The sequence below is a fragment of the Piliocolobus tephrosceles genome, chromosome 8 (assembly GCF_002776525.5).
Source record: "Piliocolobus tephrosceles isolate RC106 chromosome 8, ASM277652v3, whole genome shotgun sequence".
NCBI classification, from domain to species: domain Eukaryota; kingdom Metazoa; phylum Chordata; class Mammalia; order Primates; family Cercopithecidae; genus Piliocolobus; species Piliocolobus tephrosceles.
In genome coordinates, this window is record NC_045441.1 from 27,064,409 (window position 1) to 27,081,357 (window position 16,949).

The window sequence follows — 16,949 nt, forward strand, 5'->3', positions numbered from 1 at the left end:
ATTAGAGTGGGTCCTAATCCAGTGACTGGTGGCCCTCCCTGTAAGAAGGGGAAAATTTGGATATGTAGACGCAAGAAGAATGCCATGTGAAGACACAGAGCACACAGACACACAGGGAAAATGCCATGTGATGACCAAGGTGCACACTGGAGTGATGTATCTGCAAGCCAAGGAACCCCAAGGACTTTCAGCAACCACTGGCAGCTAGGAGAGAAGAAAGGATTGATCCTCCCCTAGAGTCTTCAGAGAGAGCATGTCCCCACTGACATCTTGATCTCAGACATCTAGACGCCAAAACTGTTAGAGAACATTTATTTTGGGGGAGGGGGGGCTTTGTATTTAAGCCACTCAGTTGTGGTACGGCAGCCCAGGAAATAATGCAATATCAACTTACAGTTGATTCTGAAGTTCATATGGAAATTCAAAGGACCTAGAATAGCCAAAACAACTCTGAAAAAGAACAAAGTTGAAAGACTAACCCTACTGACCCTGATTTCAAGATATTACAAAATGACAATAATCAACATAGCACGCAACTGGCACAAAAGTAGGCAAAAAGATCAATGGATAATCATCTAGTCCAGAAATATAGCCATATATATATATAAAATAGATAAATAGATAGATATTAGTTGTCTAATTTTCCACAAAGGTATGACTAATTTTCCACAAAGGTACAACTAATTTTCCACAAAGGTACAAAGGCAACTCAGTAGAGTAAGAGTACTTTTCAACAATGGAATATTCATTTCTAAAGAAATAAATTCCAACACATACTTTGTATCACATAAAAAAATTAACTCCAAATTGGTCACAGGCCTAAATGTAACACCTGAAGATAAAACTTCTAAAAATTATTAAGAGAAAACCTTGTGATTTTTATCTTGGGTTAGGCAAATACCTTTTAGACATTAAATGAAATATATAATCCATAAAAAATGGATAAATTGGATTTCATCAAAATAAAAAAGTTCTACTGCTCAAATGACACCACCAAGAGAATGAAAAGAAAGCCACATATTGGAAGAAAGTATTTGCAAATCTTATCTAATGAGGGACTTGTATACAGAATGGATAAAGAGGTCCCAAAACTCAATTAAAAAATAAATACACGAGCAAAAGTTTTTAACAGGCACTTCACCAAAGAAGATAAATGGGTGTTAAATAAGTACATGAAAAAATACTTAACACCACTAGTCATTTGAGAAATGCAAATTAAATCAAAATGAAATACCACCATCACTTACTAGAATAGCTAAAATTAAAAATACTGACTGATATGGTTTGGATTTGTGTCCCCTCTCAAATCTCATGTCAACTTGTTATCCCAGTGTTAGAGGTAGGGCCTGGTGGGAGGTGACTAGATCATGGGGGCGGAGTTTTCATGAATGGTTTAGCACCATCCCCCCGGTACTGTATAGTGAGTGTCAAGAGATCTGGTTGTTTAAAAGTGTGTTACGTCTCCCTCCTCTCTCTTCCTCCTACTCCTGCCATGTGAGACAGCTGCTCCTGCTTTGCTTTCGCCATGAATAAGAGCTGAGGCCTCCCCAGAAGCAAATGCTGCCATGCTTCATGTAAAGCCTGCAGAACCATAAGCAAATTAAATCTCTTTTCTTTATAAATTACCCAGTCTCAGGTATTTCTTTATAGCCATGTGAGAATGGCCTAATACACTAAACATGCCAAGAGTTGGCAAAAATGTGGAAGAACTAGAACTCTTACGCAATGTTGATGAAAATATAAAATGGTACAAACACTTCTGAAAACCTGTCAATTTTTTTAAAAAGTTAAATTTATTCATAACGTATGATCTAGCTAGTTTATCCCTAGGTATTCACCCAAGAGAAATGAAAGCATGCATACACACAAAGATTTGTACACAAGTGCTTATGGTGCCTTTATTTATAATAGTCAAAAATTGAAAACAACTCAAATATCCATCAGAGGGAAGGATAAATTGTGATATATCCATACAATGGAATACTACTCAATAAGAAGGAATGAGCTACTGATATGTGCTACAACATTAATTACTTTCATAATTCAAAAAGTATTCTTTTTTATTCTGTATGATTCCATTTATATAAAATTCTAGAAAATGCAAACTAATGTATAGCAACAGAAAGATGAGTGTTTGCCTAGAGATGCTGGCGCCCATGGGGAGGAGCAACAGAAATTAAAAAGTGGCTCAGAAAACTTCTTGGGGTGACATATATTCATTATCTTGATTCTGGTAATGGTTTAATGGCATATACATATGTGCAAACTCATCAAATATGTGCATATATAAATATGTACAGTTTATTGTGGATAAATCATACATCAATACAGCTCACTAATAACATTAAAAAGAATCTAATAGTGGGAGATGGGTTAAACCTACTTTCTCTTAACACAGTGCTCTGCTGCTATTTAAAATAATAAAATAAATACTAAATTGACATGGAAACACTTTTGTTATATTTGTACTGAAAAATCATAAATTAAAAAATTGACATAGAATGATCACATTTCCAAAAATACACATTTCAGTTACTTTTTTTTTGTTTTGTCTTTTGAGATGGAGTTTCACTTTGCCCAGGCTGGAGTGCAATGGCGTGATCTTGGCACACCACAACCTCCGCCTCCTGGGTTCAAGTGATTCTCCTGCCTAAGCCTCCCAAGTAGCTTGGATTACAGGCATACACCATCATGCCCAGTCAATTTTGTAGTTTTAGTAGAGACGGAATTTCTCCATATTGGCCAGGCTGGTCTTGAACTCCTGACCTCAGGTGATCCACCCACCTCGGCCTCCCAAAGAGATGGGATTACAGGCATGAGCCACTGCACCTGGCCACATTTCAGTTACTATTTAAATGGAAAAAAAGTGTCATTTTACACACAAAATTAGTAAAAGTGAGTTTTCCTGGGGAATAGACTTTTACTTTTGAAGTTTTACTTTTTGCTTCTCTGTAATTTACTATTTTTTTTACATTAACTATGCATCCTTTCGGGCATTATTTTTATAAGTCTATCAGGTAAAAGAGATTTCAATATATAACTGTAGCCATAAAACATTTAGTAGTGATACCTCTGTATGTAGTTTGCAATTATTTGATTGACCCAGAAATCTAGCCTCTAGAGTAAACACACAACACATTTTCTGAGGATCTTAACCTTTAGAATTTGAATAAAATGTATAAAATCTGTAAACACCTCAAAAAAACCATTTAGAAGTAAAACATATGGTCTCTAAACCATCCTCATGGCTGCATGCAGATAAACAGACAGAGAAACACACACGCACACACACACACCCATACACAAAATTTCTTTAATCAACATATTATAGTAAGCCAGATTACCATGAGGACATAGAGATTTTCATCTTTTCGTCTTCTAGAGATTTTCATCTTTTATTCTTTCATTAAACGTATTTTGAAAACCTTTACTATATCCTAGGTATTGTGCTGGACACTTGTAACTTCCCAATGAGGCAAAAGAGGTAGAGTAGGAAGCTTAAGACAGAGAGATGAAATAAAATCTTTAGGAACAAGGCCAGTCAGAAGTTATCTTTTATGTAATAGAAATACTTGTCACGTAAAAGTCACAGTTTACAACTTCTAACAGTGAGTAAAGTTTTAGCATTTCATCAATAATTACAATGAAGCAGTGGCCTAGGAAAGTTTACCTTCGTGGTTAGAAGCCTATAACAAGATTGCTCCAGATTGGTACATTACAGTTAACATGAGTCATACAGCACATGGACAGGGTTCAAGTGCTTTATGTTGCAGTCTTAGAATGGAAAATCTTTCAGTCATTTAAAATGAGGTTGCCAAGTATTTGTTCCACAGAGTTTATTGTAGTATACTAGTCCTTCCTTATTTGCAGGAGATATGTTCCAAGATCCCCAGGGGATGCCTGAAACCACAAATGGTACAGATACTACTGAACCCTATACATGCTATGTTTTTTCCTATACATACCTACCTATGATAAAGTTGAAGTTATCAATTAGGCATAGTAAGAGATTGACAACAATAGCTGACAGTAAAATAGGACAATGATAACAATATACTGTAATAAAGGTGAATGTAGTATGAATGTGAATATAGTCTCTTGCTCTCTCTCTCCAAATATCGTACCGTTATGTAGTATTTTTGGATCATGGTTAACCATGGGTAAGTGAAACCATGGAAAGTGAAACTGTGGATAAGGGGAGACTGCTGTACAGAGAATTAAAAGGATAGTATAATGCAGATCGTTTTACTCACAATCTAGACCTATAGATTGCTCTCTCACATTTGCTTTATGTGCATACCTATATTTATGTAATCCTGAAATGCTCTAGGAATGAGTTGACACACAATAAACTAGACCTTCCAGGAAACTGTTTTCCTACTTTGTTTTGTTTTGACTTTGGTTTTTATCAGAACAGGTTGGTAGGTTGCAAAATCATTCCTAGTGTAGCATGTGGGTTTTGTTCATTGCTTTTACATATATTATGACTAACAGCATAAAAGGTGACAGTCAAGAGAATAGAGTCAGCAAGGAAGAGGGATAGGACCTGTGCTTACAATGAGGTTCTGCTATGACTAGTGGAAAGACAGATGGCTAAACTGGTTGAGTGAAGGCCCTCCTACCACTGTATCATGGTATTTACCAATAATGTCACTGATGTGTAGCAACCTGAAGAACTTTGCTAATATCAAAACCCAGACAAGTTCTAGAGAACCTGCATCCTGGACACTAAGGATACAAAGAATGATATCAATTTTTTCATTTACTGAATTCCTGGTACTGCTCTCTTTTGGGTGCTTACAATGCGGTCACACACAGCCTACAGCATTCTGCTTTCCACTTCTGCACTAGGAGAGGCATGGTTCAGCAGAAAGACGACACGTTTGCTCTTCTAGAAAGTAGGACTAACGACGTGTAAATCACAGGATTGATGTCAAGGTTAAATTGAATGAGACCTCGCAGAAAGATATTTAGTAACTTTCTCTGTTCCATAGACAGAAAAAGCCCAGGCACTGTTAGCGGCTCTGGAGTCAGAACCTTGAAAGATAGCGAGGCCTAATGACCCAATGCTTTTAAAATATTTTCAGAATACCAGATGATACATAAACCGCACTGTTTTGTTACTCCTGCTCAAGGAATGGAACAATGATGTTGGTAATCCACCAGGGCAATGAACCGACTAAATTTGGGCTTGAGATGCACTGTGTAGTTTTTCTTCCTTCTAATTTTCATCTTACTAATTCTTTCTGTCTTAAAATAATGTTAACGTGTTTACTTTGAAAAATAGCAAAGGAAAGAAGAGGCAGCTGGTCCAGAAATATGTTATGTTGAAGAGCCAGCGTGGTATTTAGAACCAGGTTACAGATACCCAGTAAGTGAGAGATGCATATGTTCATAACTGAAGGCTGGTCCCATCAGGATTACATGGGTGAAAAAGCCATCTAATGGACTGATTCTGCAAGTTGAGTTCTATTTCAGTTCAATTGGCTAGGGAAAACAGTATGATTTAATGAACTTAAAAAGTAAGATGCAGTCTTAGGCTGGAAAACAGAGACATAAGAGTAGAAAAGCCAATGGTGCTCAATTGGTCCCAACACACAGGATTGAAAGGCTGTGCTCATGTCTGCCTGGGAGCATGGTAGGCATCCTATGGGGTGATGAGCAGAGCTTGGAGAAATAAGCGTGGATGTTCAAGGGATAATCCTTCTGGATTTGTAAAGGGGAACTCTTATCAGAGAAAATATGCAATATCACAGTTGGGAAAAGATTTAGGAAAAATAGTTGGGGGTATCTGCTATGAAAAAGTCCTGAGACAGGCAATATTCTGAGGACAAGAATTGAAAAAGAGAGAGAAATAACCTTGTACATACACACGTACGTATGTGTGTATACACATATATACACACACACATATACACATATATACATATATATACACATATATATATACATACACACATACATGATTGCTTTATTTGTTGTCTTGATCTCTTGTTAGAATCATATTTATATGGAATAGATTTGATTTCCAGGGACAAAATATCTTTTAAATCTTTATTTCTTAAAGTGTTTTACCAAATACCATTTCCTAGGAAAGCATATTTTGGGAGTGAAGGAGAGACTGTCTGAGAAATTCTGCCCTAAACAAAGTTGAATGGAGTTTTGTTACAGAACTTTTCAGAGCCTTAAACGTGCCGATGTAAACCGTGAAAAATCAAAAGGGATGTAGCCCCCAAGTCTCATGTAAACAGAGACTCCTTTTTCAAAGCATCTAACGATACTAGTTTTCCTCAAAAACATACTTTGGGAAACGCTGTTTCAAAAGAATGATGTAGGGACACAAACACACAAAGAGGGAGGGAAAGAAAAAGAGAGAGAGAGAATGGACTTCCAAGTTCTTAGGAGGGAAAAATAGGGAACAATTTTTTGAACCTTCGGAAGATCCATTTTTGTAAACACAGAACCAGAAAAGCAAGATAAACCATTGGGTCATAACCACGGGGCATCTCCCTATAAGCAGATAAGGACATTTACCAGAGAAAATTCTAGGCTACATTTAAAGTTTGGGCCATTAGAGGGCTCTCCAGACCTAATGGATTTCTGTCTTCAATCCCAGGACACACAGGAGAGAATCATCACCGTGATGGTGCTTGATGGAGGAGACGTACAAATCCGTCCGAGACTGGGTACATTTCAGTCACTACACTTTGAGCTTTCTGGCAGGATTAACACAAATGCTTTTCTTCCCCCATTACGTGCATGATAAAAATAGCAAGCTGGGGACATAGATCAATCTTCTAAATGTAAATGACTCGTTTAAAAAATTAATATTAAAATAAATGTAGACGGATCATCCTATATTGTTATATGTGTCAGAGAAAACCTTTTCAGGTACATCTAAGGTGTCTAGTTTTCAATGCTCTACTTCCTTGCAGTTAGCATCTCGTTTTTTCCAGGTATTGCTATTTATTCACTTTTATCTATTTATCTGTAGATTGTCAAACACATTATTGTCTGGATGATACAGTTCATTTCACTTATAATATGCACCTCAACCTACAATCTGATCAACACATCCAATGTTATAAGCACACACGTGTATGTGTATGTGTCCAACCGCCCTAAATATGGAAGACTTTGAGTCACACTAGTTTTGAAGAGAGCAGTTATGAATGGTCAATCATAGCACACACTTGACTCAGCTGGGTATTTCCCCAGAAGAAATCTGTTAATTCACTGTGGTGCTTTGTTAATGGTCACTGACTTGTGCCATGTGGAATCCTGACAGCTTAAAACAGTGGCTCCCAGAGTGTGGTGCCAACACCAGCAGCATCAGCAGCATTTTCCTAGAAAATGCAGATTCCTGACCTCATCCCAGACCTGCCAAATCAGAAACTGCTAGATGGGCTGAAGTAACACAAAATGGCTATTTATATCTACAGAGGAACAAGCCACTTAAGAAATTGCCAAGATGCTTCAGGAAGAGAGAGCATCTGTATATTTTTAATTAAAGCCAGATTATGTCACTCAATAAACCAGAAAGCAGACAGAAATATAAATCCCTGTTTCACTCCCTCATTTGACATCTTAACATGGGACAAATGGTCATTTAGTCCATGGAAACACTCCAAGTCATACTCTGTGGTCCAGCTGCTAGAGCCATGTTGCTTTTCAGATTTAGAAAAATGGCAGAAACTCCTTTCTGACTCCTCCTCAGATTAAAAGAAAACAATAGAAATAAGGCTGTTTCCCCCAAAATGCACTCCTATAATGTCTCTCATGCTTAGTTATTCCAAAATTGCCTGGAAGATTGAAGGAAGTGACACACAGCCAGTGAGATATAGGAGGTATTGATGGAGAGACGCTGAAAGCTCCCAAATTCCTTTCCCAGCAGCCTCAGGGTTATGCACAAAGCACTAGCAAAGCCTATGCAAGTGGGCCCAGGAATAGTGTCCTCACAGGAACTGCAGCTGGAACATGCTTCTGTTTGGAAAGGCACTTCCTCTCCCCCAGTTCTTGACTTTTCCCATCACTCTCACTCAACAGTACCAGCAAAAGTTAATGCTCTTTTAAGTACTTAGGGGACTCTCCTGGCATCTGTAATTTTCAAAAGTGCTTTGATTCTTTTTCCCCACACCATCAAGTGTCCTGACCTATGAGCCAGCAAATTACAAATAAAAAGAAAAAACATTTAAAAAGAAAGAACACTTCTGAACCCCATCTTTACTTCACAATGAGTCTGCATGTCATGTTGTCTCTACTTCAGTTGCCTTATCTACCAAATTGGGATGTCCTCAGCTAAGCACACAAGGCTTCTAGGTGACCAAAGTCTATTTGTGATGGAACTGACAGGATGCTCTTGGAGGGTCCAGGTCAAAGCAACTGAGTAAGGGTATTGTTGCCTTAAAACACTCCGAGTTCGAGAATTCAAATAGCGAACAAAGAGAATGAAGCTGGGCAGTAGCAAATGCAAAGGGACCGTACAATTTTGGAAATTAGAATTGCTCAAGTTTGTCCCAGGGCAACTGGCAGATGCTGGGTAAGATCCTTTAGTGCTAAAGACAACTATCCCTGGTGGCACCTCTGTATCCACAAACAATCTGGCCATGCACTGATAAACACCATTTCCCCTTCTCAAAGGAGCTGCTAAATCACATCTCAAGCCCCATTTAATTTGATCAAACTCAGCATCTTATGCATACAACAGAAGAAACAAAACAATAGCTCAAAGCATTTTGCCTATTGATAAGTGTGCTTGAAAGGGATGAAAAATCATGATTTGCCACTGCATTGTGTCTGAGTTTTTATTTTCTGAGGTCCCTATTATTATCAATACACGATCTCTGCCATTATCAGTAGGATGTGATTATAATTGGGATATTATGCATATTATAGTTATTGATGTGCTCAGTAATTATACTACTGCATTAGCACCTCTTGTAAAATGTAAATATTATTCCAGACTCTGAGAACACTGAGAGGAAATAGTATCACAATGACTTCTGTATGGTCTTGTACTTGTATCTTTTTTTACTTGTAGAAAAAAGAAATGGTTCCAGTGACATTAGAGGCAGCTCCGGAAGTCATGATAATTCTTGAGTCAATTAAAAACAAAAACAAAAACACAGCCGCTAGCAGGAACAGGCCTGGAAGTAGCTACATGAACCCAGGTATATTCAAAATCAGTAGGAACACTGACTTTCATTTGCCAATTCATGTCAATAATATGCCCCTGTTGAAGGACAAAAGACTTAAAATTATTCACCTCTTTCAATCTCATTTCCTATTCTCTAATAAGAATCAATATAAAGGCAATAATAGAAGACATAAACATGAAATAATATATAAAAAGATGTTTACTGAAGTGCTGGTGGAGCAACAAAAAAGTTGGAAGCAACCTGCGGCCAGTAATCAGGGGTTGGTACAACCAACTGATAGAATACTATGGGTGAATATGTTTTTGCAAAGATAATATTATGACATGAAAATATGCTCAATAAAATTAAGTAGAAAGGTCAGAAATACATGATAGTACAATCTCAATTTTATAGTGCAAAATTGATATATACTCAGTGATTTGGGAAGACTAAAAGAAGACAGACCAAAGTGTACTAGTGGTCATATCAGAGTGGTATGACTGAAGTGATTATTAAAATTCTTTTTTTTTTTTTTGAGATGCAGTTTTGCTCTTGTGCCCAGGTTGGAGTGCAATGGCACAATCTTGGCTCACTGCAACCTCCGCCTCCCGGGTTCAAGCGATTCTCCTGCCTCAGCCTCTCGAGTGGCTGGCATTACAGGCATGCACTACCACGCCCGGCTAACTTTTGCATTTTTAGTAGAGATGGGGTTTCTCCATGTTGGTCAGGCTTGTCTTGAACTCTCAACCTCAGGTGATCTGCCTGCCTTGGCCTCCCAAAGTGCTGGGATTACAGGTGTGAGCCACCGTGCCCAGTCTAAAATTCTTTATTCTGGGAGACTGGCTCAAGATGACTGACTAAATAAAACTAGTACATGCCTCTTCCACAGAGCGGAAGCAAAATAGCAAGTAGATATTCACACTGTGAATAGATCACCTAAGAGACAACACTGGGATTCAATAGAGAAGTGATGGGAAGCACTGAAAGCAAGCAAGGAGAGGGCAGCAAGGCTTTCCTCAGCTGGGATCCAGGAGAAGCTCTCAGACATGAGGAAAGGAAAAGTGAGAATCCCCAGGACTCCACATATCCACCACCATCTTTTACAATCCTAGCTATGGGAGAACCGCTCAACTGATGTGGGCTTCAAGATTTACATGGGTAGCTGCCTAGGGACCACATAGAGACATTGTTCCAGAGAGAGAACTCACAAGGACCTCCATAGGCAACCATGTCCTGAGTGGTTGCAGCTTGTAGGTATTCTGAGCTAAGCCCCCAAAGAACTGCATTCTGCTCTGGGGCAGATACTGCCACTGCCATGGCCAGGCCAAGAAGGGAGAGGGGAGGCCTCGCACTTTCATATACTGCTAGGAGAAATCCTATGCACCTCTGAGGGCTGCTGTGGAACCAAAAAATGAAAAAATTGCACTCCCCACAGACCTGCAGCTACCTGCCTATACTATACCACCTTAGAGTGGCCCCACCCTCCCCAGTGGCAGTGGGTGCCATTCTGAGATCCTAGCTTCCAAAGGTCTGCATCCCTCCCTGGGGCCAAGTCTGATGCTACTGCTGCCACCACTGAGCCAAAGAGGGAGAGGGGAAGCCAGGTACTTTCAGACACTTTGTAGAAAAATCCCACTGCTGCTGCGGGCTGCAGTGGGACCGAGGCACGAAGAAACTACTTGTCCTACAGCTACCTCCCTACACGGCTCCCACCATGAGAGGCTTTGATTTCTCTAATAGCAGATCCACAGGACAGTGTGGTGCCTCCTACACCTGAACATTTTGTCAGCAGGCCAGAAACAACCCTACCCAGCCTGTCACAACCAGTGTCAATGTAGCTTGACCTTAGGACAAGCTACTGAATCAATCTTGTCACCCCAGTACTTCAGCATGCTGTTCAGGGGCCTGGAAATCTCCCAGCCCAGTCTACCGCTGTTGGCACCTGAATAATCCTCCTGGGTCTGAGATTGGGCCAGCCCAACCTGCCAAAGCTACCACAAGTGGCACCCACCAGAACGCACCACCAACAGGCCAAGGGACTGGCACACCCAACCTGTCACAGCTACCACAAACACCAGAGTGTACCACTTGGGTTCCCGTGCGTTACTCCACCACCACTACTGACATCACCCACATCACATCAGCTACCCAGAGATTTGAGAACCTGACCACACACTCATCCCACTGCTGCCACTACCAATATCTCAGCAAGCCACCTGGAGCCCCAGAATCAGCCTGTCTGGACTCACGAACGCTGGAGTTAGTGTAACCCACACTGGGGCCAAGCACAAGCATGCTCTGCCTACCACTGCCACCACTGGGGCCCAAAGACTGGTCAACCTGGCATCCTTGTCCTCAGCAAAACTTTACCCTGGCCCTCCGCTAGCAAATGCACCCTAAGTCATTGAGGAAATCACAAGTACAACTGACACTATTTATAGCCAAATAAATCATACAAAGATCACGCTAGTACATGTGGCCAAAATCAAAGCCAAAATGCCCAACCCAACCAACAACATATATACATCTTCAGAGAAAAGCCCTCCCCTACCAAAACCAATTTCAAAGAATTGGAAGAAGCAACCAGATTGGAAATTGGAAATTGGAAGTTATACCAGATGCACAGATATCAACACAATGAAACAGAAACATAAAACGGCAAGGAAATATGATACTTCCAAAGAAACAAGACAAAGAATTCAAAATATTGATTTTTAAAGAAGCTCAGTGAGATACAAGAAAAGTTTGAAAAACAACGAAATCAGAAAAACATTTTAGGATATGAATGAAAAATTTACCAAAGAGATATTTTTTAAAAGAAACAGATAGAAATTCTGGAACTGAAGAATTTATTGACTGAAATACAAAACACATTTGAAAGCTTCAAGCAGAGACTAGATCAAACAGAAGAAAGCATCTCAGAACGTGAAGACAGGTCTTTGAAATACTCCAGTGAGACAAAAATCAATAAAAAAGAATGGACAAAGCCTTCCTGACATTTGGGACAATATAATGCAATGAAATATTTGAATTATTGTTGTCCTTGAGGGCCAAGAGAAAACAAATGAGCTAGAAAATCTATTTAATGAAGTATTAGATTGAAAACATCCCAAGTCTAGCAAGAGACCTAGCCATCCAGATATAGGAAGCCCAAATATCCTTAAACAGATATAATGCAAAAAGGTCTTCTCAATGCTATATTACAGTCAAACTATGTACTAAGGCGAAAATAAAAGAGAGAATACAAAGAACGGCAAGAGAAAAGCATTTGTTTATTTATTTAGTCAGTTTATCTTTTAATTTAATCTGTTTTCTTTCAAGGCTATTACTAATATGTGAAGTTTTGTGACTGTCATAATGTTAATTGCTTTCTGGTCATTTTGTGTGTGTGTGTATACATGTTGCATATATATGTCATACAATGACATACATGTCACCAGGGTTTGGTAGTATACTCCAGTAGTACCATTTGAGTCATTTCTCTTCCTCATTTGTGTGTTTGGTCTCACAAAATGATTGCAGAGGGATGGAGGAGGTGGGCAAAGGTAAAATACTACCTACTGGGGACTATGTTCACTATCTGGGTGATGAGATCATTAGAAGCTCAAACCTCAGCATCACGCAATGTCTCCATGTTACAAAACTCCACATGTATCCCCTGAATCTATAATAAAATAAAAATAAAGAAGTCTCCCAACAAACAGAAGCCTAGAACTAGTTGAATTCACAGCCCAACCTTATCAATATCAATCCTCCTAAAACTATTCCAAAAAACTGAAGAGGAAAGAACTCTCCCTAACTCATTCTACAAGGCCAGCACTATCTTAATACCAAAACCAAACAAAAGCACAACAACAAAAAGAAAACTATAGGCAAATATTCATGATAACATAAATGCAAAAATCCTTAACAAAATACTAGCAAACGAAATCCAACAGCACATCAAACAGATGACACACCATGACCAAGTGGGATTTATATCAGGGATATAAGGATAGTTCAACTTAAGCAAAACAATAAACCTAATACATCACATCAAGAGAATTAAGCACAAATCTACATGATTATCTCAATAGATAGAGAAAAAGTATTTGATAAAATTCAACACTGCTTCATAATGAAAACTCTCGATCAACTAGGAAATAAAAAAAACTGACCTCAAAATAACAAAGGCCATGTATGACAAAAGCATAGGTAGCATCATAGTGAATGCGGGAAAAGCTGAAAGCCTTTCCTCTATGAACAAGATAAGGATGCCCACTTTCACCTCTCCCATTCAATATAGCACTGGAAGTCCTAGCCAGAGCAATTAGGCAAGATAAAGAAATAAAAGGCATTCAAATTGGATAAGAAGAAGCCAAATTATTCCTCTTTGCTGACAGTATGACCTTATAGCTAAAAAAAACAAAAGAATCCACCATAAAAACCTCCTGAATTTGATAAATAAGTTCAGTAAAGTTGCAGGATATAAAAAAAAATGAACACACAAAAATCAGTAGCATTTCTGTACACCAATAAAGAGCTAGAAGAGAAAGAAATCAATATGGCAAGACCATTTACAAGAGCTACAACAAAATAGAATACCTAGGAACAAATTTAGCCAAGGAAGTGAAAGGTCTGTGTGAGAAAAACTACAAAATACTGATGAAAGAAAATGAAAAGGACAAGGATCAGAAAAATTAATATTGTAAAAATAATGATAATGCCCAAAGCAATCTACAGATACAATGCAATGCCTACCAAAATACCAACAACATTTTCAGCAGAATTAGAAAAAATCATAAAATTTATATGAAACAAAAAAAAGAGACAAAATAGCCAAAGCAATTCTGAGCTAAAAGAGCAAAGCTGGAGGCATCACATTACCTGACTTCTAAACATATTACAAGTCTACAGTAACCAAAACAGTATGACATCAGTTTAAAAATAGAACATAGACCAATGGAACAAAATACAGAGTCCACTAATAAATCCACATTTTGACAACCAACTGATTTTCAATAAAGGTATCAAGAGCATATAATGGGGAAAGGACACCTTCTTCAATAAACCGTGCTGGAAAAATTGGATATCCATATGCAGAAAAATGAAACTGGATCCCTGTCTCTCCTGATATATAAAAATCAACTCAAGATGAATTAAAGGCTTAGACATAAGACCCAAAACTATAAAACAACTAGAAAAGGACATAGGGAAACACCTCAAGACATCAGTTTAAGGAAGATTGCATGGGTAAGACCTCAAAAGCACAGATAACTATAATAATAGTAGAAAAAAAGAGGCTATATTAAACTAAATTGCATCTGCACACAAAGGAAACAATAAATAGGGTGAAGAGACAACCTGTTGAATGGGAGAAAATATTTACAGACTATTCATTCAACAAGGGAATAATATTCTGAAGGTGCAAGGAACTCAACTCAATAATCAAAAAAACAAATAATCCCATGAAAAAGTGGGCTAAGGACATAAATAGACACTTCTCAAAAGAAAACATACAAACGGCCAACAGGTATACAAAAACATGCTTAGCATCACTATCAAGGAAATCTAAATCAAAACCAAATTGAGATGTCATCGTACCTCAGTTAGAATGGCTATTCCTAAAAGAACAAAACATAACAGATGCTGGCAAGAATGTGGAGAAAAAGGAACTCTTATACAATGTTGGTGGGAATAGAATTGGTACAACTACTACAGAAAACAGTAGGGAGATTCCTCAAAAAAACTAAAAATAGAGCTACCATAAGATCCATCAATCCCATTATTGGGTATTTATCCCAAAGAAAAGAAATGTGTATATGAAAGGAACACCTGCACTTGCATGGTTATCACAGCACTATTGATAACAGTAAAGATAGAGAATCAACCTAAGCATCCACTGATGGACAAATGGATATAGAAAATGTGGTATATACACACAATGGAATACTATTGAACCCAAAAAGAATGAAATAATATTGTTTGCAATAATATGGATGGAACTGGAGGACATTATGTTAAGTGAAATAAGCCAGGCACAGGAAAGACAGACACCACATACTACTAATATATGGGAGCTTAGAAACAATCAATCTCATGGAGATAGAGGATAGAATAATAGATACCAGAGGCTGAGAAGGATGTGTGGGTGGAAGGAGGAGATAAAGAGAGGTTGATTAGTGGATGTAAACGTACAGTTAGATTGAACAAATAAGACCCAATATTTAATAGCAGATTAGGGTGACTATAGTCAGCAACAATGTACTATGTATTTCAAAGTAGCTAGAAGAGATGACTTGAAATGTTATCAATGCATAGAAATGATAAATGCTCAAGATGATGGATACCCCAAATACACTAACTTGATCATTCCACATCCTATGCATGTAACAAATACATGTGTCCCATAAATAAGTAAAATACTTAGTATCAATACAATTTTTTTAAATAAAATAAATTCTTCATTTTATACCTTTCATATTTTTTCAATTTTCTCTAAGTATATACTACACTTAATAAAAAAAAGATAATTTTCAAATACTGTACGTCTCCCATTTAGAATGCTTCAGACTAACCAAGTAATGAAAACAAGCCTGAATGACAATTTAAATTATATTGTTGGTTCTGGCACGTGCCACTTTCTTTAGGACTAGCCCCTGAGAGTTCTTCCACCATGGGACTTTCATGGATATCCCAGCCCTGAACCAGGCACTTACCTGGGAAGGTGTCGTCACACTGATTTCTGGAACAAAGTTGTCCTCAAAGAAACTGATGATGTTCTCCTGCTGCAGTTCCTTTGTCGGGGTGACTTTAGGTAGAGGTGGGACAGGAGGCCCTTTCCTTGTCTAGGAAGCATTAAATACAAACATTAATCCAGTCAAAGACGATGTGTCAGACATGAAGGAAGGTTACACGAACAGAGCCACGTGGACAGATTGAGCTCTGACTGAAACTTGTATCTGCATATAGCAGCAAGCCTGTCTGATTCAGGTAAAGAATGCTGTCTACTTGGGAGGCTCTCTGAGCCCTGATAAGCCATGGTTCAGGGGAAAAACAAAACTGAGGCTCTAAGAGTCCATTCATCTCAACTCAAGTACAATACACAGAACTGCAGGGCCAGGTACGTAGACTTTTAAGGTTAAACTAGGACAATACCCTCTTCTGAACTACACTGAAAATAATTTATCATTTCAGAAATAAATTAAAATTTCAAAACTAAAGCAGTTTTTCATTTGAATCGGTGAGACCAGCGGTAGGCAGCTCACATTTCACTTTCCATTCATGGATTTTGAAAAGTAGAAAACTTTAAAGGTCTGTTTAATACATGTATCTTCCCAAGACCTTCCTTAGTTCAACTACATACAGATGGTCCTCGACTTACGATGGTTCAATCTATGATTTTTTTGGATTTCAGGAAAGTGTGAAAGCAATAGGCATTCAACAGAGAGTGTGAAGATACTCTCTCATGAGGCTGGGCAGTGGCAGTGAACCACACTTCTCAGTCCTGTGATCACGAGGGTAAATGATTGCTATTATGTTCTACAGTGTACTATAATCAGTAAATTACACAAGGTATTCAGCACGGTTATAAAATAGGCTTTGTGTTGGATAACTTTGTCTGTACATTAATGTTAAGTGTTCTTGGTACGTTTGAGGTAGGCTGGGCTAAGCCATAATGCTCAATAGATTAGGTGTATTTAATGCATTTTGACTTGCAACATTTTCTACTTATGATGGGTTTATCAGGACACAACCTCTTTGTAATGCAAGCAGCATCTGTACAAGAAAGCTTGAACTGGACTAGAGGCTTTAAGCTTTTCCACAGAAATT

At 38.3% G+C, this 16,949-nt stretch overlaps 1 protein-coding gene across 2 annotated transcripts in view; it reads right to left on the reverse strand.

The window, feature by feature from the left end:
* AMPH (amphiphysin) overlaps nt 1-16,949 on the reverse strand; it is a 252,548-nt gene that overhangs the window by 67,265 nt on the left and 168,334 nt on the right. For both annotated transcript variants that reach the window (XM_023226433.1, XM_023226431.1), the window contains exon 11: nt 15,836-15,964. In XM_023226433.1, the coding sequence (XP_023082201.1) occupies nt 15,836-15,964 (129 nt within the window). The remainder of the gene's footprint in view (nt 1-15,835; nt 15,965-16,949) is intronic.